The sequence below is a fragment of the Bos javanicus genome, chromosome 16 (assembly GCF_032452875.1).
Source record: "Bos javanicus breed banteng chromosome 16, ARS-OSU_banteng_1.0, whole genome shotgun sequence".
Classification (NCBI taxonomy): Eukaryota; Metazoa; Chordata; class Mammalia; order Artiodactyla; family Bovidae; genus Bos; species Bos javanicus.
In genome coordinates, this window is record NC_083883.1 from 2,590,325 (window position 1) to 2,611,022 (window position 20,698).

The 20,698-nt window shown below is 54.3% G+C and overlaps 1 protein-coding gene and 1 long non-coding RNA gene across 6 annotated transcripts; one reads left to right on the plus strand and one right to left on the minus strand.

The window, feature by feature from the left end:
• Window positions 1–231: 231 nt before the first annotated feature.
• Window positions 232–11,265, minus strand: REN (renin). 5 transcript variants are annotated; one of them, XM_061381912.1, is made up of 9 exons: window positions 11,174–11,265; window positions 6,634–6,784; window positions 6,048–6,171; window positions 5,411–5,529; window positions 4,432–4,628; window positions 2,063–2,182; window positions 1,546–1,690; window positions 1,163–1,261; window positions 232–572 (listed from the first exon to the last, which is right to left on the minus strand). In XM_061381912.1, the coding sequence occupies exons 1-9, from the start codon at window positions 11,263–11,265 to the stop codon at window positions 411–413; spliced, it is 1,209 nt and encodes a 402-aa protein (XP_061237896.1). In that variant the 3' UTR covers window positions 232–410. The 5 variants fall into 5 exon arrangements, with proteins under 5 accessions (XP_061237896.1, XP_061237898.1, XP_061237897.1 ...); XM_061381914.1 differs by lacking the exon at window positions 11,174–11,265 and adding an exon at window positions 11,000–11,145; XM_061381913.1 differs by lacking the exon at window positions 11,174–11,265 and adding an exon at window positions 10,113–10,193.
• LOC133227462 (uncharacterized) lies at window positions 1,689–11,783 on the plus strand. The gene is made up of 5 exons (XR_009729827.1): window positions 1,689–1,829; window positions 1,940–2,914; window positions 4,299–4,602; window positions 7,033–10,794; window positions 11,143–11,783. It is a non-coding gene; the product is annotated as an uncharacterized LOC133227462 (long non-coding RNA).
• Window positions 11,784–20,698: the final 8,915 nt, after the last annotated feature.

The following is a 20,698-nucleotide window of genomic DNA, read 5'->3' on the forward strand; positions in this document are numbered from 1 at the left end:
CTGCCACGGCGTTAGCTTTGGTTCCCCAGGGGCTGGCTCTCTGCAAACTTCCCGCCCAGGGCAGTGTGAGCAACTCCATCCGAACCCTGCCGACATCGCACGGGTGGCATCAGCCCTGCGTGCAGGAACCTGTGCTTGTGTGCTTGTGAGCTTCTCATTGTGTCACGTTCTGTCTGCACGAGATCACACACTGTCCTTCCCTGTTTCAAATCCTTGAGAACCCAGGTGCAGTGGGGTTGGGAACATGAAGTCTTTATTCTGTGGTCCTCAAAGAAGGGAAGAGCCAGTGCTGGGGGCAGGGCACACATCCGGGGGGAGTTCCACCCCGCTGAGTGAGGGCGCAGGCAGGGGTTGGGGGGTGGTCCCAGAGAGTGCTCTAGTTCCGGGCCAGGGCAGGGCAGCAGAGGGCCTCAGCGGGCCAGGGCAAAGCCGATTCGATTGTTACGCCGATCAAACTCCGTGTAGAACTTGCGGATGAAGGTGGCACCCAGGACCCAGACTGGTCCAGTGGGTGGTGGGATGTCCATACCATGGAGGGCCAGTGTGCACAGATCATCATTATTGTAGGGGTCCTGGCAGGAAGTAGAAGGGTTCCTCCACTGCCTGGCACATAACCACCTTGCCAGACTCCTCAGCAGCATCTGCCCACCTGTGCCCCATCTGCACTGGGCCTCCATCACATCTTGGCCCTTTCAGCCATCATGGGTCACACCCCTCCCAGAGGCAGGCACTAAGCCGGATGCTGCTAACAACGCATCGGGCACAGCGCTGCCTTCAGGAGCTCACAGTCTGGCAGAGCTTCTGGTCCTAGACAAACTATTAACACCTCTAAACATACTGAGTATAAAAAGCAGATAGCATTACTGGGGACATTTGATCAGAATGGAGATCAGGAGATGAGCACAGTGATTTCCAAATCTGGCTGCACGCTGCAATTACCTGGGGAGTTTTGTAAACATGGTTGCCCAGTTACCCCCAGAGGTATCAGTTGGTATGGGAATGTGGCTTGTTACTGGGATTTCTAAAAGCTCCCAGGTAACCCTAATGTGCAAGTTTGAGAACCGCTGGTCTAGCAGGTAATCTGTGCATAATGACATGTCTGTTTTTGAGGGCCCCTGCCCCCTCTTCCTCCCTGCCACCAAGGAGCAGACTGGAGCCTCACCTGTAACACATAGTCCGCACTGGTGAGTGTGTAGGCTTTGCCTCCAAGGTGGAAGGAGATGTCGGGGAGTGTGGGCATCTGGTTACAGTTCACGACATACTGGCAGCGGGTAGGGTCACAGGAGCCCCTTTGAGTGTGGGAGGTACCCCAGGAGACGCAGCCCTGTGCTTGTGGCCTGGCCCCTCTGCCGGAGAGGGGTGGGCACAGCCCCCAGCTTCCCAAGCCCCCCCTCCCAGGGCCCGGGCCACATGTGGAAGAGTGTGAGAGGCAGGAGAGGAAGGCCAGAAACGGTCCCCTTCAGAACCAAAGCATCCTGGGGTGATCTGGGGGCCTGGGCTGGTTGGTGCGCCCTCCTCCCTGGTGCCCGCCCCCCAGCTCCTTACTTTATCTATGCTCAGCTCCTTGGCCCCCAAGGCCTCCATGAGCAGTCTCAGGGAGCTGGTGGGGCCCGAGATGTAAGATGCACCAGTATCCACTATGACCATGCAGCCCTCCTCACAGAGCAAGGTAGTCGACCTCACAGACACCCTGGGGAGGCCACAGCGTCAGACAGACAGCTGGACAGAAGGCTGAGGGGCACCACCAAGCTGCACAGCTTTCCTGAGTGCGGGCAGGTGATAAGAGGCCATGCTGGAGGTCCGGTGACGCGGAGAGGGATGCGTGACACGTGAGCTGGAAGAGGAGAATGCTGCCCACCCCAGCACATGGCTTAGTGACCCTCCGCCTCTTCTTGTTGCCCCCTCCCCCTGACCCATCATCTCCATGTCCCTTCCCCAGACCAAGCAAGCAGAGAGCAAGGGCTGCACTCGGAGAGAGGGCGGGATGGCAGCCCGGCCCCCTTGCAGGCCCACCCACAGCAGCAGCAGCACTTTCAGAGGGAAGAGGGTTGAAGGTCCTGACCCTTTCATTCTGATCTGCCAGGAGCCAGGCTTGCTGATGCTCACGTAGTGGAAATTCTCTTGGTAATACTGGGGGTCACTGCCTCCCAGCACGATCTCGCCCCCTAGCAAGTGGGAATTCCTAAAGGGAAGATTAGAGTAGCATGGACACCCACAGCCTCCAGGACTCAGTAACCCCGGCCACCAGGGAGGCTGGGCCCAGGCTCAGGGTCGGCGGCAAGGCTGGGGCGCGACGTGGAGGCCGCTTCTCCACCTCTGCCCGTTCCCAAAGCTCAGTCTGGGGGTTCCAGGGTGGCCCAGCAGCAGCACCCAGTAAAGCCTCCCCAGAGAGGTCACAGAGGAGCAGACACAGGACAGGGCAGAATGCGTGCAAGACGCAGATTGCTCCCACCTCACTGGGGCCTGAGCAGTGGGGGACCTGGGATGGACCCCGGGTTGCTGCTGGGGTGGTGGGCAGGGGCGTGAGGAAGGCGGGGGTGGGTGGGGAGCTTGGGCATCAGTGGCGCCTGGCCCGCTGCATTGAGTTTGGGGCAGATGGCATGTGTGATTCTGGGCCAGGCGTTCTGGAGGGTCAGGGCCAAGTGAGGGCTTTCCATCTCCTTACTTGGAATCTCTGCAGAGAAAGAGACAGCAGAAAGGAAGCTTTTGTTTCAGATGAGCCCCACCAGCCCGTTGTTTGGCAAGGTGGTATTACACACTCTTTTTACCCTACAGGCAGTGGAATCACCAGGAGGTAAGTCACTGAAGCCACCCTGGCAGTGAGTGCGGGACTGGAGCCAGGACCTCTGGTGCCCCATCCGAAGCTGGTGCCCCTTGCTTTCCTCTCCTCCAGATGGCATGATGCCTCCCACAAGTGAGGGTCTACCTTAGGGATGGTTTCCTATGTGTGTGGATATGTGTGTGTGTGTGTGTGTGTGTGTGTGTGTGTGTATTTAAGAGAGAGAGATGGGGTTTTCCAGCACTCTTAGTAGGAGGCATGTGTGTGTGCACGTTGAAGCACGTAGGTCACACATGTTATTGGTGCGAGTGCATTAATTGCATCATTATAAATCCAGCACATGTGCACCTGGGCTAGACAAGTTCCCCTTACATCTCTCCCAACACTTCATGATCTCTCTGGACGTTTCCTCCTTCTCATCCCAGAGTAAAGGAAGAGGCAGTTCTCTCCTCAACAAGGCCTCTTTGCTGGGATTCCCCTCCATCCCGTGGCCTCTCGGCTCCTGCCCTCAATTGTCTCCTCTTTTCCCGCCTTCTCCGTTGCTCACCTTCTGCTGGCTGCTTTTCCCACCTGCCCGTCCTCGGGCACCCTCCAGCATTTACAAACACTTGCATGTCTCTCCCTGCTTCTCTGCGCAGCTGTGTCTGCGTCCGTCCCCAGGCAGACTTCTCAGGGTGGGCCTTTCCCTTCCTGACACCCGCACCTGCCTCTGCACTGCCTACGGAAGCCCTTGCCCGACTTCTGCAGCAGTTCCTCCCAAGACTGCCCTGCCCGCCAGTTGGTGGCCTTTTCTCAGCCACTCTCTTTCTCTCGCCAAACCAGACACTCCTTTCCGTTTATCTGTGCGATGTTTCTGGGTGCTGACCTTCCCCTCTGTCCTCATTGCTTCTGGCCTGCAGTTCTCACGCCTGACCCCCTGTCTCCAGCTCGTGCCCAGCAGCTCAGGGCAGATCACAGCTCTGCTCCACAGCTGGTGGCCGCTTCCCCAAGCCTGGCTGTGCTGCACGCAAGTTTGGCCTGGAGTTGAAAGCACAGGGTTTCAACCTCGTGTCCCCTGTTTTGCTCATCATATTGTAATGTTTCTTGTCTTCCCTGCTGGACTGTAAGCTCTGTGAGGGCTGGAACTCTGTCTTGTACACTGCGTTCATGGTTGTACCTCTAGAGCCTTGCACAGCGCTTGTCATGTCCGTGTCCAGTGTTTGGAGTTAGGGACTGAGCAGATAAGTGAAGGGACTAATGAATGAAGTCAGCAGTCCACATGAGAGGAGCCAGGCCCTCACAGGAGGTCCAGCGGGCATGGCAATGCCTCACTTCCCATCACCCCCACTCTGCTTTCTTCTCTTGCTCTAGAGCACTGCTGAACTAAACTTTAAGTAAAAGACTCGTCTGCCAAGATGGAAATGTGCTGTACTTGTATAGTCCAGTGTGGGAGCCAGTAGTCACTGTGGCCACTGAGTACTTGAAAGGTACAGTACGACTGAGGATTTGAGTGCCTGACTTTATTTCCTTTTCATTTAAGCGCTGGCTTCCATGTTGGATCGTATCCCTCTGGATATGGAGTGAACACCGCCTGATCCTGAACACAGCACAGTCCTGCTCGGACCGCCTCCTCTTGCCCCGGCCCCGCCCCGGCCCCGCCCCGGCCGGCCCACCTGCTGTAGTAGACGGAGAAGACGTCGTCCGTCAGCACCCGCTGGGCGAGGATGTGGTCAAAGACCGGCGTGACGCCGCCGACGGCCTGGGCGGGGAAGCCCATGCCCAGGACGCCGTCAAATTTGGCCAGCATGAAGGGCAGCAGGGGCAGCTCCGTGACCTCGCCAAAGGTCTGTGTGACTGTGATCCCACCCACCTGTGGAAGGACGAAGCACCAGGGGAGACCAAGCCCGCGGCCCATCCCCTGGCCAGAGTCCGGTCCCGGCCTCTGCACGAAGGGCCCCAGGGACACACCGCGCCAGGGTGTGACACTTCATCAACCCCACGTGCACAGCAGCCCTCCTAACACACGTCTGGGCTGGGGGTCCAGAGGGACTAGGCGGGGCAGAGGCAGAAGGCCAGCCCTTCACGCCCCCTTTCCCCTATTTCATGGGCTCACACTGATTTCCTCCCAGTTCCATGGGTACCCCTACCCTAACTCTGCCAGAGCAGGGAATGGAGAAGCCTAGAGATGGAGGCGGGTCAGACACAGACCAAGTGACAGTGTGAACCAGGACTGACCCTAATTCCAAACTCTGAATTCAGCTGTGAGCTTAGAACCTGTGCCTAACTCCAAAATGATCCTGACCATAAGGCTGATGGTATCCTTGACCCTGACCCTGACTCGGGATTTCAGTCTAGGGTCTGGTTAAGAGCTCAGTCAGAGCCGGATGACCCCAAGCAGGTTCCTCGATTGGAGACTGGGCTCAGGACAAACTCCACGAATGCCGTAGCTGCAGAGGCCCTCACAGATCACTCGGGTAGTGCCCAGAATTCAGCTCTGCTCTGCCCCAGGTGCTTGCAGCTCCAGGGAGCAGTCGCAGAGGAGGGTGCTCCTCCAAGGTGGGCTGGGCTGCACCATCCCCAACCGCGGGCGCTAGGGTGGCAGAGGAGGTCTGGGGACTAGGAGGGCAGATGACCTGAGACAGCCTCACTTACAGTCACCAGGTCCTGGCTCAGGAAACCTTTGACCTTCCCGGATCCATAGTGGATGGTGAACTCCGTCCCATTCTCCACATAGCTGGAGGATTCCAGGGAGTCGTAGAGGCTGTGAATCTCTGGCGGGAAGACAAAGGCTCAAGGCCGAGAAACACAGGGAAGGGGTTGGAGGCAGGTGCTGGGTGGGGCCCGTGTGTTGAGGCCTGAGTGCAAAGACGGGGCGGCCCTGAGTTGGGAGGCTTGAAAAATGTGGTTAATCAATCAAGGTCTGTATTTCTTGGGCCCCTGTAATGTGCTCATGTCTCTGAGAATTTTGTCTCAGATGAAGTGTCTTAAAGTAATTGCTGATCCTAGGATGGCGAGAGGACTCTGGTCCCCAGAAGCACTCAGTGGTTCCCTGAGGTTAAGGAGGACAGAGCCCATGCTCTGAATGGGTCTGAGAATTCAGTCCTTCTGGAGCCTGCTTTTTACTTGGTGGTCATGTCAGAACAATGGGAGACATTCTCTCCTCTCCTCTCAGGGGCAGGGGGCACAGAGGCAGACAGGAGGAAGCTCAGGGGGCATCAGGAGGTACTGAGCTGGGGCTGAGGCCTGACAGGGGAGCGGCGTGGGGAGGCACCCAGGCCCCTGGTCTCACCACAGGCCGTGTAGAGGGGGCTGCACTTGGTGGACGGCACCCAGAGGTTGGCGGAGCCTGTGTCAAAGACGACTTTGAAGGTCTGCGGTGGGGTGCCGATGCCGATCTCACCGTAGTATTGGGTCTGCAGGGCAAAGGAGAGAGGTGGCCTGAAGGGCTTGGGGAGACTTGGGGTCTTGCCTGATACGCTCTTTGGAACTTGGGGTGAGATGAGGCAGACCACGTAGCCTCTCTGGGCTTCCATTTTCAGCAGGGATGGAGTCAGAGGCTTAGCAGTGTTTCATGACAGGAAGTGGGAGGCTCGGTAAGACCAAAGGGCAAATTAAACGTACTGCCAGTGAAGCAGGGGGGGGCCCCATGCCCCACAGAAACCCTGATGCTTCGCTGAGCCCCTGCCCCCGCAACACCCTTACTTGGGGGCCCAGGGCCTGGACCCTGCCTCTGGGCTCCTTCCGGTCCTCTGTGCCTCAGTCTTTCCAGCTGTGAAATGGGAATTTCGTGAGGTGCTCAGAAAAGGCAAAAATGCCTTAGACCCAAGAGAAGAAGGAGAGAGTGAAGCGGGCAAGGGACCGAGCAGGGCACTCACGTCCAGGTAGTTGGTGAGGACCACAGGGGAGGTGCGGTTGCCAAAGGAGAGAGTCTTGGTGAGCTGGCTCCACTCAGCACCCAGCCGGGCCATGTCCACACCTCGCTCCTTCAGGCTTTCCCGGACTGAGGGCATCTTCTTGAGGAAGATCCTAGCCCATGATGGAGTAAGAAAAAGTAGAAGAGCTCTGTGCCCTCCCACAGTAATGGTAGCGTTCTAGAAGCTTCTAATAAAACTCCCCCAACCTTAGCCCAGGCACCTAGGGATCACTCTAGAGCTCTTAAGTCTCTGAAGGAGACTCCATGGTTACCTGTGCTGGTATTAAATGATCCTCAACTAACTTGCTCCTGTTGTTTGATTTTGCTCATCATTTTAAGATCATTCACTCCACAATCACAGGTTGGACACCTACTCTGTGCCTGCACCATGCTGGATGCTAGAGATGCAGAGATCATCACCGCCTTTGAGGGGCTCCAGCGGTGGGAAGATGCAGGAGGAAACAGCACTGACTTCCCCCTGAGGAGGTGAAGGCTGGGCGCGCCGGCTCACAGCTGGGTGGGTGAGGCAGTGCCACGCGGGGCCTGCAGGGGGCAGCACACGCCCACGCGGCCGGGGCGGGGCCGCAGGAAGCCCCAGGCAGCACCCAGCCCGGGCCCTGGGGCTGACTGGGTGGGGTGGGGGGAGGCAGGCGTCTCCAGAGTGCCTGTGCAGCCCGCCCTTGGGAAGAAGCGCCTTCCTGAGCCTAGGTCCCAGGCCCTCCGCTTCTTGTCCTGACGCTTTCCTGTCACCTTCGGGAGGCAGAGTTAAAGAGATCTGGGAAACTCAGGTCACCCTGAGCTGCCACCGTGCGGGCGCCCAGCACTGTGCAGGCCACCCCCACCACGTGACCTCGTTCCCATCCTGCAGGCTGGCTGTCCTCACTCTGGGGTGAGGGATGAGGCGACTCAGGAGTAGGTGCAGCAGGGATTCAAGGTGCCCTGACTGGCCCATCTCCCACACGGGTCCCCAGACTCTGATGTGAAGGCTGTGTGCCACAGCCTGAGCCATTGTTGGGGGTCCCAGGCTTGCAGCCCAAAGTCTGGAGGGTCCCTGTTTCTTCTTATGTACTTGCACTAGCCTTTCCTTGTCAGGCCCCATGCATTTTGCCCACAAACGTGAATGCAACTTTCATGCTTGTTGGTGTTAGTATTTTAACAGAAATGACCTGCCGTATTCATAACGTGGTCTATTCTTCCACAAAGTATTTTCACGACTATGATCTATTGGATTCGCAGCCATCACCTGAGGTGAGTAACTTTACTATTCTCATTTTACAGATGGGAAAATGGAGGAACAGAGAAGGCTAGACCCGAGAGAGGGCTCCGTTCCCACTGTTTACTCTGGACCTCTCCTCTTACCCTCTCCTTTTAGAGAATCCCTTCCTTCTCCCCTTCCCCCGCCCCCCAACACCAGCACTTCCCAGCCCTCGAAGGCCAGCGTGCACCCCGCCTCCTGGAAGCCCTGTGCCCCCACGCTGGCCTCCCCTTTGCCTGGGCGCCTGCCCTGTTTTCCCCGGGTGTCTGTACCCAGCACGGCACAGCCTCATGCCGTCTGTGATGAGGGTGTAGTGGTCGTGGGATGTGCTCGAATCCCCTCCTACCTGCCTGATTCTGAGCAACTTACCTGACCTCCTCTGGGTCTCTGTAACCAGGGACTTAATGTAGTACCTACCACCGAGAGTAAGCACTTTGCAGATTGAGTTGCCCAGTGCTCAGTACATGTTGTAAAAGGCGTCTGTGTGTAAAAGCACCTTGAGAATGGGATCTGCCATTCAGGCGCCAAAGAGCCTTGCATAGGGACACTGAGGCTCATGTCAGTTAGCAAAACTCCTCTAAGTACATTTGGAAAGCCTGACTCCCTCTTCACCCTGGTCCAATTCATTCTTCTTCTCATGCTGAAGAGATGAGGGAGAATGTTTTTTTCCTTTCCCTCCCCTTATCCTGGGGGTGGGGGCCAACCTCAGGCACACGCTGCCACTGGGAAGCGCCTCTCCCTGGCTGGGGGCACACCATGCCCCCAGCCCAGCAGCTGCTCTCCCTGGAGCAGAGGAAAGAGGCTTTGGAAACACATGTAACAGCGTGTGCCCAGGCTGACCTCCCTGAACCTCAGTGTCCCGAGCTTTAAAATGGGACTGTTGGGAGGATGATTTGAGCTGAGACACAGGAAACAATCCTATGAAGTCCTCAGCATTTTACAGGCCTAGCAACTCCCACTGTTATGAAAGCCTGCCCCTTAACTTCAGGTCTTCTGGTCCCATCTGCTTCCCCAGCGTGAAACCCTTTCTCTAGGAGGCCCTCTCCCACCTGCCTCCCCACTCCTGCAGCTTTGAAGAACTGCTTGTTCCCTCAGGGAAGAAAGTGAAACTGAAAGCCACTCAGTCGTGTCCGACTCTCTGCGAGCGCACGGACTATACAGTCCATGGTATTCTCCAGGCCTTTCCCTTCTCCAGGGGATCTTCCCAACCCAGGGATCGAACCCAGGTCTCTCACATTGCAGGCGGATTCTTTACCAGCTGAGCCGTCAGGGTTCCCTCAGGGCCTGTCGCCAAACATGGATGTAGGGTCTTTATCCTCCTCCTTTGGGCTGCCTTAAACCTTTCTTTTAATGTTCGTGATAATCCCCCTGGAGATGGTAACAGCTGGGTTTTTACAGCATGCCTGCACCAGGCTGAGGCATTTACAGGCAATATCTCATTCACTCTTCAAAGCAGCTCTGTAAAATAGGTTCGTCTCTGTAAAATATTATCCCTGTTTTAAAAATGGTAAACTGGAACTTCCCCGGTGGTCCGGTGGCCAAGACGCCATGCTCCCAGCGCCGGGGGCCTGTGTTCAATCCCCGGTCAGGGAACCAGATCCCACGAGCTGCAACTGAGTGTTCTCACGCCACAACTAAAAGATCCTGCCTGCTGCCGTGAAGATCCAAGCGGGCAGTGTAGCCAAATAAATGAATACTGAAAAATAACAGTGGCAAACTTGGACATGGCCAGGTTCAGGGTCTTGCCCACGGTTCCGGAGTTAGTTGGCACTGCTGGTGCAACAGAATTTAAACCAGGACTATTCAGCTCTGGAAGCTTTGCATTTAACCACTACGTTGTCCTGCTTCCCTGGTAGAGTTAACAATACCACACCCTTCTTAGTAATTAGTCTGTGAGCTCCCGAGGGGCAGAGAACATGTCTCAGTCATCTCCGAGTCCCCCCAAAGTGCCTAGCCTGGTGATCTGTGCAGGAACTGAAAACTCTGGGCTAGGATCAAAAAGGCCCAGCTAGTGCCTCTGCTGGCTGTGTGACATCGGGCAAGTCACCTGACCTCTCTGATTGGGGCGAAACTCTCCCTGCCCGGTTGCTTGTGAGGACGGGGTGACATCACTTGTTTGAACCACCCCCCCAACCTGTGTCAGGCAAGTGAGGATCCCTCCTCCCCCCACCCTTTCTCCCAGTTACCGTCTGAAGGCGGCAGTGTCTGCAGGGAGACTGAAGGTGCAGGAGCCCCAGAGCACCAGCAGGAGTCCCCAGAGAGGCATCTTGCTGCACTGGTCCACACTTCGCCTGGGTGCCCAGCTCGCTCTGGGGTCCCCTGAAGCACCCTCTCCTTTTATACACGCACACTCGAGATGGCTGCGATTCTGCTCTGCCCTGATTTATTACCGCGGGGCAGATGGCGGGGCAGCCGGTAATAAATCCCTCAATGGGGCTGAGCTAAGTGGGTGAAGGGTGACCAGGTTTCTGACGTGGAGCAGGGGGGCTGGAAGAAGGATGGCTGTGGGAAAGCAAGGCTGCGCCCAGTGACGCCAGTAGCCCTGTCTCGGCCTGGCCCTGTGACCCCTCAGGGAAGACCAAAGCCGATGAGAAACAGCACCACTAGGGAACCAGGACAGGGCTGGAACAAGCGCAGGACCCCGGTTTCCAGCCCCCAAGCCCGTCTCTTGCCTCTGTGTTAACCTTGGCTGTGCCCCTGACTGGCGACTCCCAGGCTGCGTCTCAGTGTTACCATCTGGAACATGGGTGATCCCTCCAGCTCATTCCCTGACAGAGCCAGATCCAGGGAGTCCCGACGCGGCCTCCCCTCAGGTCTCTGTTAGCAGCGGCTGTTTATGGGAAAGTGCAGCACAGACCTCCTCTGGAAGTAAGGAGCTGGGGGCAGGGACGTGGTTCCATCTTAGATGACCTGTGCTGGTGGAAGGGAAGGGAAGCCCCAGGACTGGGGGAGGCTGCTCTCTGCCAAAGAATGAGGTGGAGCAGCTGGTCTTTCCACCCCTCTCCCTCTCTCTGCTTCTCCCTGAGTCCTCTCTGGGGCATGTCTGCCTCCTTCCCTTTCCCTTATGGCTTACCAGCAGTCTGGAGCCGCTCACCACACATCCACCTGGCCCCTGAATCCCAGGGTGGATGCTGTTTACGCAGCCTAGGACCTCCTCTCCTGGCTCTTCCCTGCTCACTCTTTGGGGCCCACTTCCAGGATCTCTGTCTCCTCCAGGAAGCAGGCGTGGATTCAGCCTGGAACTGACGGTCTCTGCTGGGGCTCCCACGGTGCAGACGCGCGCCCTCTGTGAAAGCACAGGCCTCGGCTGTCCACTCTCGGAATCGTTTCGATGTGCATGCCTCTGCCTCTCGCCCAGAGTGGCGCTCACCGCTCATCAAATGAGCGCCCAGTGAACCGTGACGGGCAGGGCCAGGGGCCTGGCTTAACTTGCTGCGTGACGTGGGGGCGTGCGCCCCTCTCTGGGCCGTAGTGCCCAAGCGGTGTGAGGAAGCCGACGCTGGGCGGCCCCAGGGTGCCCGCCCGTGTGGACGCTCTAGCAGCCAGGTCCCGTGTCTTCAGCGTGCTGCTCTCTGCACCTGTGGGCGGAAAGAACTTAACCAGCGGAGTGAAACTCTGCTGCCGCTGTGCGGACTACTTAATGCGTCGGGATCTCTGAAATTATAACACCCTAGCCGAGGGATGAGAGAAGCTGGTGCTTCTTGGTACATCACTGGAGAATTTTCAAGCGTTGTGGTTGGCACTGGGGGAAGCATTTGAGGGCCCGGGAGAACCTTTCAGTGGGAACTTCTGTCTTATCAGACTGACTAAATATTCATTAAACGTCCCTATGGGTCTCAGTGCTCTTCCATTCATTAGCAAGTATCACTGAGCGTTTCTTACGTGTCAGGCACTTGTCCAGATGCGAGAGTTACAAAGATGACAGAACCACGCTTCTTTCTCCGCAGCCCTATGAGGGGCGACCGTCAGACCCCCTGCTCAGACAGGAGGCTGAGGCTTCAGAGGACTCAGGGAAGGGCAAGCCGAGCGGTGTGCCCGGGACTCCTGGCTCCTCTTTGGGGCTTCGTGCCCGCCCGAGCCCACGGGATGCAAAGGAGAGGGTGCCGGGCTGGGGCTGAGTCTGCCAGCCCGCAGAGCTCTCTGAGAGCTCTTCAGAGCCGCGGCCTTGCTGCAGTGTGGACGCTGGGCACAGTGGGGCCCTCGGCTGTGTCCTAGCTCCGACTCCAGACCCTTCCATGGCAAAGGTAGGGCCGGGGGTCCCCCCAGCCGGTCCAGCCCTCTGGGGCCCCAGGCACTGTCTAGCCAGAAACACCCTTCCCGCCCACCTCCCTGTGTCCTGCCAGTGTGTGCAGCTTGCACGGGTGCTGGCCCTGTGCACCAGTGTAAATAGAAGAGGGAGTGACCTCCAGGAGAGACATACATTTGTCAGATTGCAGACCAGAGTCGCAGGCACCAGAGGGGAGGCAGGGAGCCAGCTTCTGAGGGGTGACGCGGCCCGGACACCATTGGCTCTAGCTTCTCCCAGGACCCCGGCAGAGCTGGGAGCGGCAGCTGTTTCTTGCTCTTTCTCACCAGCTCCTCTCAGCCTACCCACCCCGCCCTTGTGGGACCCGGATCCTGAGGCCAGACAGCAGGTAGCACATCCCAGCGAGACTGTGGCCCGGAGTCAGAACCAGCAGGAATCCAGGAAGCGAGACCTGGAGGTCCATGGAGGGCTCTGCAGAAGCTTGACTGGGAGCGAGAGGCCTCAGGGGTCACAGAGCCCTTGAAGGTTCTTCCACAGAAGCTGGAACCAGAGCTGTTTGTGCAGCCTCATCGTACAGAGCTGAGGTCTGTGATGGCAGGAGAAAGAATCCGGTTTCAGCTCCACTCTAAGGAGGAGCAGTCAGCATCGTCCAATGACCACAAATGCCCTGCCTGGAGTCACCTCGGACCCTGGGACAGTCGGTCCGGGGTTTTAGGATTCTGTGGTCCTGCCTGCCTGCCTGGTGGCCAGCCTGTTCCTCTCCCGTCTCTGGGGTCGTGTGGGGATGGTCTGGACGGTGGGTGGGTCTCCCTCTGAGCTGTGGCCCACCAGTGCCCCGTGCTGTGGGAGGGAAGGAGCGTGGGTATGTAGGGACCTTTCTCAGGTTATCGAGCGGCCCCATCAGCCTGGGTCCAGGGTTTCTCACAGAAGCCCCCGTGGAGTCCCAGGCGAGGCCCCAGGCTGCGTCACCTGGAGGTCGGGAAGCAGCCGGGGCAGAGGCAGGGGCTGGGCGGCACCTGCCCTCTCCCCTGGGGCAGGCCCGTGACGCCAGCGCCCTCCGGAAAAGCGTAAATCCCTCCAGCCTCTGCTCTCTCTTCAGATCCGCTGGGCGTGCAGGGTGGGGGAAGGGACTTTCGCAGGGGGCTGGGGAACTGCAAATCTCTCAGGAGACAGTGGGACTCAGGGTTTCTCTACAAGTGGTCCCAAACCCCCTTTGCTCTAGGACAGTGATTCCAAGGAGATTCAGGATTGTGACCAAGGATGGAGGGGCCAGCAGGGGTGAAGGGTAGACGGGGAGAAGGCTGAGTGGCACAGAGAGCCTGGTTTTTGCTGCTTTGAAAGGTTCATGGATTTATTCCCACCAGCATTAGTTTAGTGGAAAGCTCTTGCCAAGGCTACATACAGTCCTGGGGAAGGTGGAAAGAGGTCGAATTCACGAGGCTTGGAATTGGGGAGCTAAATATCTCTGGACTGGTCCTGCTTCTGTGCATAAAAAGCAAACGGGGAAGCAGGAACAGAGATAAAAATGGACACATCTTTTCTTTACCTGTCTTCCTCCCCACGTCACACTTAACCGTCTGTCCCCAGAGGGCCCAGCTGCCTCCTCGGAGGAATTTTTCAATCAGATGGGAGCACTGAGCTTGCAGAGATGAGCAGCTGGGGCCTTGAGAGGAGGGCCTTGAGACCCAGAGTGGAGTTAATAGCCAGCCAGGGCTGGCTTTGTGTGGGTGGACCCTCCGGAGGGGATGACTACTTGGAAGGCATCGGGGCTGGGACCAGGAGCACCTTGAAGCTGGGGGGTGGGGATGCAGAGAACCAAGTGTCCTTAGCTGGTTGTTCTGGGGACCTTGGAGGAACAGAAAACCAGCCACAGGGTTGGGGTGATCCCAACTCGAGGCCTGCTCAAGCGAAGGCCCAGGAAATTGAAGGCAGGTCACCCAGGCCTTAGGAGGTGCTGGGGCCCGAGGGAGATGATAGGACTGGCAGGGAGGCTGAGGGCTTGGTGAAAGAGCCTGATCAAAGGAGAATTTCTGAAACGAGACCCACCAATGTAGTGGAACCAGACCCCATACCCTGAGGCATGGAAGCTGGAAGCATAATAAACTGCTTCCCCAGATCGGGGTCTGCTCCATTATCAGAGAAAGCTTAAACTAGAAGAAGGTTCCTTTTCCAGAAGAGGGGTACCAGTGGAGCAGCTTGGTGGAGGGTGTGTGTGTGTGCGTGTGCATGTGTGTGCACACATGTGTGCGCGCACATGCGTGTGTGTGCATGTGCGTGTGCTAGGCGGGGGTGATGACCCGGGGCAATGGTTCTGACGGGAAGGTGCTCGGCTGTGTGTGCTCGTCTCACCAGGGAAGTGGAGGGAAGTGGTTGTACTCCAAGAACATTTCCTAGAAAATGGACCCCTTCCTCTCTTTCTTCTCTCTTTCCTTTCTTTATCAGAGAAATAAAGGCTCTAGTTTTAAAACCCAGCGGAACCCAAAGGCTTTTAAGGGTAACCAGCACCTCCAGCCCTGCGTCCAGTCCCCATGACAAGTCCTGCTCTCCCGAGGCAAAACCCTTCATCTCTCTTGGCTATTTTGCTATTGTTGGTTGTACATATCCCTAAAGGTTATGCTTAAACTGCCATTTCTAGATTTTTCAATTTTATTCATTATTACTTCTTTTGTGGCAATTAAAGATTTCTCTTATACTCTGTCCCTCTTGATTTGGCAAAATCAAAAGTCAGTACTTAAATTATTATAATTAAACTAACATTCACGTGTATTAAAATTACATTTCTTCGTGTAATTTTCTGCTTTCCATTAAGTTCGTCATCACCCCCCTCCTTTCCCACTCCTTGTTTTTCTGTGCCCAGCTGCTCCAGACCACCCTGCGCCTGGTGGGATGCCCAGCTAATGCACCAGTGGGATTTTCTCCTGGGGGCTCGGTGCTCCTGAGTTTGCAGCACATCATTGTCTGGGGGATCTCTTTGCTGCTCCCCTCTGCGGCTTCCTGTGTCCAGGCTCTGGGGCTTCTTCTTTCTCAGTTGACACGTGTTTAAGTGGAAGATGTATTCCAAAGTTTGCAGAGAAAAAGTACAGGATAAGTAAACACTTCCTGTACTGGCATGTCTAAAAATGTTTCCATTACTCCTTACTCTTCAAAGTGTGAGTAGAATTCTAGGCTGAAGCTTATTTCCCCTCTGAAGTTGGAAGTTGTTTTCCAGTATCTTTTGATTTTAACAAGTATGGTACTCTGACTCCAGACTCTTCTATGGTTTGATCTTTAGGGTGTCTCACCACCTTCCCTACTCCTGGCATGGATATTTTCCCATTTGTGTGCTGAGCACTCAGTGGATGCCCTCAACCTGGAAATTCATGTCCTTCCCTTCTGGAAAATCATCCTGCATTAATTCTTTGGTCATTTTTTCCTTTCCATTTCCTCCTTTCTGACTTCTGGAACTCACATTATTAGGATATTACAGCTTCTGTTTGATTCCTAAATTTCCTACATTTTTATCTCCTGATTTCTTTTTGTTCTACCTTCTATGAGATTTTTTTAACTTGATGTTCCAACTTTTATGTCTTAAAAAATTATCTCCTTTAATTTTAACTTCGAAGGACCTTTCTGATTCTTTTATTATTCCTATTTTATTGTATTCACTATTTGTTTTGTAGGTGCAAAATTTTCTCTTATGCCCTCTGAGGATATTAATTACAGACTAATTTTTCCAAAATGATTGCAGATGGTGATTGCAGCTATGAAATTAAAAGACGGTTACTCCTTGGAAGGAAAGTTATGACCAACCTAGATAGCATATTACAAAGCAGAAACATTACATTGTTAACAAAGGTCTATCTAGTCAAGGCTATCGTTTTTCCAGTAGTCATGTATGGATGTGAGAGTTGGACTATAAAGAAAGCTGAGCACCGAAGAATTGATGCTTTTGAACTGTGGTGTTGGAGAAGACTCTTGAGAGTCCCTTGGACTGCAAGGAGATCCAACCAGTCAATCCTAAAGGAAATCAGTCCTGAATATTCATTGGAAGGACTTATGTTGAAGCTGAAACTCCAATACTTTGGCCACCTGATGAGAAGAGCTGACTCATTTGAAAAGACCCTGATGCTGGGAAAGATTGAGGGCAGGAGGAGAAGGGGATGACAGAGGATGAGATGGTTGGATGGCATCACTGACTCAATGGACATGGGTTTGGGTGGACTCCAGGAGTTGGTGATGGACAGGGAGGCCTGGCGTGCTGCGGTTCATGGGGTCGCAAAGAGTTGGACACGACTGAGCAACTGAACTGAACTGAATATTTTCACTATGTCTCTGGTTTCTCTGTGTTTGTTTGTTTTGGTCTTCTCTTCCAAACAGAGGTTTTATTCAAGCTCCTGGGACAACTTGGTTCTCCATTCATTAACACAGACAGGTAGAAGGGCCTAGAAACTTGGTGTGCAGGGGCAAGGTTCACAGCTGGTGTACCCTACTCTGCTGCTGCTGCTGCTGCTGCTGCTAAGTTGCTTCAGTCGTGTCCGACTCTGTGCGACCCCATAGACGGCAGCCCACCAGGCTCCCCCGTCCCTGGGATTCTCCAGGCAAGAACACTGGAGTGGGTTGCCATTTCCTTTTCCAATGCATGAAAGTGAAAAGTGAAAGTGAAGTCGCTCAGTCGCCAACCCTTAGCAACCCCATGGACTGCAGCCCACCAGGCTCCTCTGTCCATGGGATTTTCCAGGCAAGAGTACTGGAGTGGGGTGCCATTGCCTTCTCTGGTACCCCACTCTAGATGAGGGCTTTCAGCAGACTTTTCCCTGGAGCACTGCTACAGATGAATGTTTGTGTCCCTCCCAAATCATATGTTGAAATCTTAACTCTCAGTGTGATGATATTAGGAGGTGGGACCTTCATGGGTGATTAGGTCATAAGGGTGGGGCCCCCATGAAAGGGATTAGTGCCCTTATATAAAAGACCTCAGAGAGCTCCCTGCTCCTTTCTGCCATGTGAGGACACAACAGAAGCACAGTCATCTGTGAACGGGAAAGTGGGCCCTCACCAGGTAAAATCAGGGTCCCTTGATTGTGGACTTCCCAGCCTCCAGAACTGTGAAAAATCAATTTCTGTTGTTTATTAGCCACTGAATTTGTGGTAGGTAGTTAAAACAGCCCAAGTGAACTAAGGCATGTACCCTTCAATGTCAGAATCTTTTGGTGTTTCCTTTGGGGCGTTCTCTATCCCGTTGCTGACTACATTCTAAGAAGAGGTTGCAAAAGGTCTGGGGACTTACCCAGCAAGACTTTCACACAGTCCACTCTCTTTTTCCCTCTTTTCAGGCACTCTCTTTATCCCCATCCTCACTGTGCTTGTGACGCCCTGACTAGAGTCTCTACTGAATCCTTGAGAGAAAGCCTCTAGCTTCTTCCCGATGGGGAAGCAGGAAGCATGGCTGTGTTGGCTGGATAGAGGGGACTCAGGAAGTCTGGCTACTCACATAGAGATTTCCAGCCAGTCCCCCATTTTCAGTCTAGAATTTGTCCCAAGTACCTCCAGGTACCAAGAGTTGGCTCTGGGAGTCAATCAGTTATGGCCCTTCGGTAGTCCCCTTTTGCTGGCTTTGAGGTTGTAACTTCCTTCATTCTGCCAAGTCCTCCATCTAATTTCCATCTCCAATATTTGGCTGTCATTTCTCACCTGCTGTGGTTTCCTAACCCTTCTCTCTGTCCTTGGGAGTTTATTCCTTTCTTGTTCCTTTGCTATCTTTTAAGGGGTTTAAGGAGTGAACAGGCATGAATGAGTCAAAAGTGGTACCGTGAAACATTTTGTGAAGGTAATATGTCGACAAGATAGTTGTTAGACTATATTGTGACCAGCAATCTCACTCCTGGGCATACAGCCTGAGAAAACCACAATTCTAAAACACACGTGTACCCCAGTGTTCATCACAGCACTATTTTTGATAGCCAGGACTTGGAAGCAACCTAGATGTCCATCAACAGATGAATGGATAAAGAAGTTGTACTACCTGTATACTCTGGAATATTACTCAGCCCTAAAAAGGAAAGAATTTGAGCCAGTTCTAGTGAGGTGGATGAACCTAGAGCCTCTAATACAGAGTGAAGAAGTCAGAAAGAGAAAAACAAATGTCATGTATTAACGCACATGTATGGAATCTAGAAAAATTGTACTGATGAAGCTATTTTGGGGGCAGGAATAGAGACACAGACATAGAGAACAGACCTTGGACATGGGGTGGGGAAGGAGAGGGTGAGACGAATGAAAGAGTAGCATTAACACATACGCATACCACATGTAAGAGAGATAGCCAGCAGGAATTTGCTGTCGGATGCAGGCAGCTCAACCCAGTGCTCTGTGACAACCTAGAGGGGTGGGATGGGGTGGGAGGTGGGACGGAGGGTCAAGAGGGAGGGGACATATGTATGTATACCTGTGGCAGAAACCAACACAACATTGTAAAGCAATTATCCTTCAATTGAAAATAAATAAAAAAATTTTAAAGGCTATATTGGACAGATAATAAATAAAATATAGGCAAGCAAAGTCCAAAAAGAGGATGAAATTGGCTGCTCTTTGCTGTAATCTGGCTCTCTCCTGATGACCAAAATCGGCCCTGCTGGCCTCCAGGCCCCCTGCTCTGAGCCTGTTGGGCTCTGATGTCTAAAATGGAAGGAGGCACCCAAGGTGAGCAAGGGCACACTAGCTCCCCTGGGACTTGACACCTTCGCCTCCCTATGACCAAGTCTGGACCTGGGGAAGCTGCTTCCAGAGAAAGAAGGAGACAGACAGGGACCAAATCAGTTGCCTGATCCCTAATAGGAGGTTTGAGGGGAGGAGGCTTGCTCTGGGGATTGGTGAGCTCACCTGTGTTGTTATTAAAGAAGTCAGAGAGGGATCAGGATACAGTTACATTGACTGCCAGAGACCTGCTACCCAAGACAAATAATTCAGGAAGATGGCTGGCTCTGCCACACAGCAGAGCAGAGAAAGGAAAGGTTGTAGTGTGTAGGAAGATGATGATACTTGGAATTGGAAGGTCAGAGTCTCACTCTGGCTCTCGAACTCGCCAGCTATGTGACCTTGGGCGCATCACTTAACCTTTCTGAGAATACTGCCCACTTCATACAGTTGTTGTGAGGTTAAAATGGAGTAGCCCTGCACTTGGCACAGTGTAGTTTCTTAAAAAAATTGCTCGTTAATATATTAAGAGTGATACTAGAGGCAGAAACCCCCCTGGATCCCTCCCACTCCCACCCCTCATACGCTTCAGGCCATGAGACCAACGCCCTCCTAGTGCAACAGACTTACCAAAAGGGGAGGAACGTGGAAAGAGGTCCTCCCACTTCCCCTTCCCCAGGGAAAGATGCCCAGGCCTCCTGGGTTCTAGCCCCTTGGGGACTGTCCAGAGTTTTCAGGAAGGAGTGCATTTGAGAGCCCCTAGGAGCCCTACCTCCAAGTCTTCGGGCCCTGTTGCCCTAGCTCTCTGAGCCAGAGGTCTCGGGAGTCCCTGGAGCACCTCACTGCCTGCAATGTGCTCTGGACATTCCCTTCAATCTGTTCAGAGTCAGGCTGGGACCCTCATGAAACCAAAGACCCCCTTCGTCCCGTGGAGACCCCCATCCCTACACAGTACATGGGGCCAAGAACTGCAGGGCCTGGGGTCCTTGGAGAGAAGACAGGATTGGCAGACCCAGTTCTCCTCCTGCTGCCCGCTGAAGCAGCTAGAGCAGAGATCCTGGAGAGCATCTGGGCTGCAGAGGGAGCTAACAAGGCCTGCAATGCAGTTAGAGGGGCCACACCACAGATAGTCACACAAACACACATGTGCTTCTCACATTTACCCCTCTCTTACACATACCTTCTCACACACAGGCCTGCTTCTTATACCAGAGAACACGTTTCACACTTTCAGCCCTCAAGTCACACACACACACACACACACACACACACACACACACACAAGCACACACACACCTGTCTCCTATCTGCTTAAACTTAAGGTCACGAGGAGAGTTAGAGGGGATCACAGGAGATTTTGTAAAAGTAGGCTGGCTAAGAGCAAATTTTGGAGACTCGTTAACTTCTTCCTACCCATAGACTTCATCAAAGGACTAGTCCAGGAATAGGAGAAAAACTCACCTAACAGAGTAGGTGTTGAGTTTATGATTCCTCTCCTAGAAGTACAGAGACACACTCGAGGCTGTTTGGAGGATGATATATCAGCAGCATCACCCTGTCACACCACGCTAGGACCCGAGCTCACAGCAGTTTCAAAAACATGAGAGATCCTTGAGGACGGTTTCGGGGTAGAGATGAGGTGGGGCAGGTTGCCCTGTTTCCATGGCAGCCTATCTCACTGCCATAGCAACAAGATTCTGCCTCTAATCCGCGGAGCTCAGGTTTCTGTAACTGGTGATTCATGGAATGGTGGTGAACCCCACAATCCTTCTCGGAAAGAGCATTTCCATTCTAGACCAAGCAGGGTAGTGGTAGCCTGAGGCTGTCAAATAGGGCTGGGTTTTTCTGTGCGCA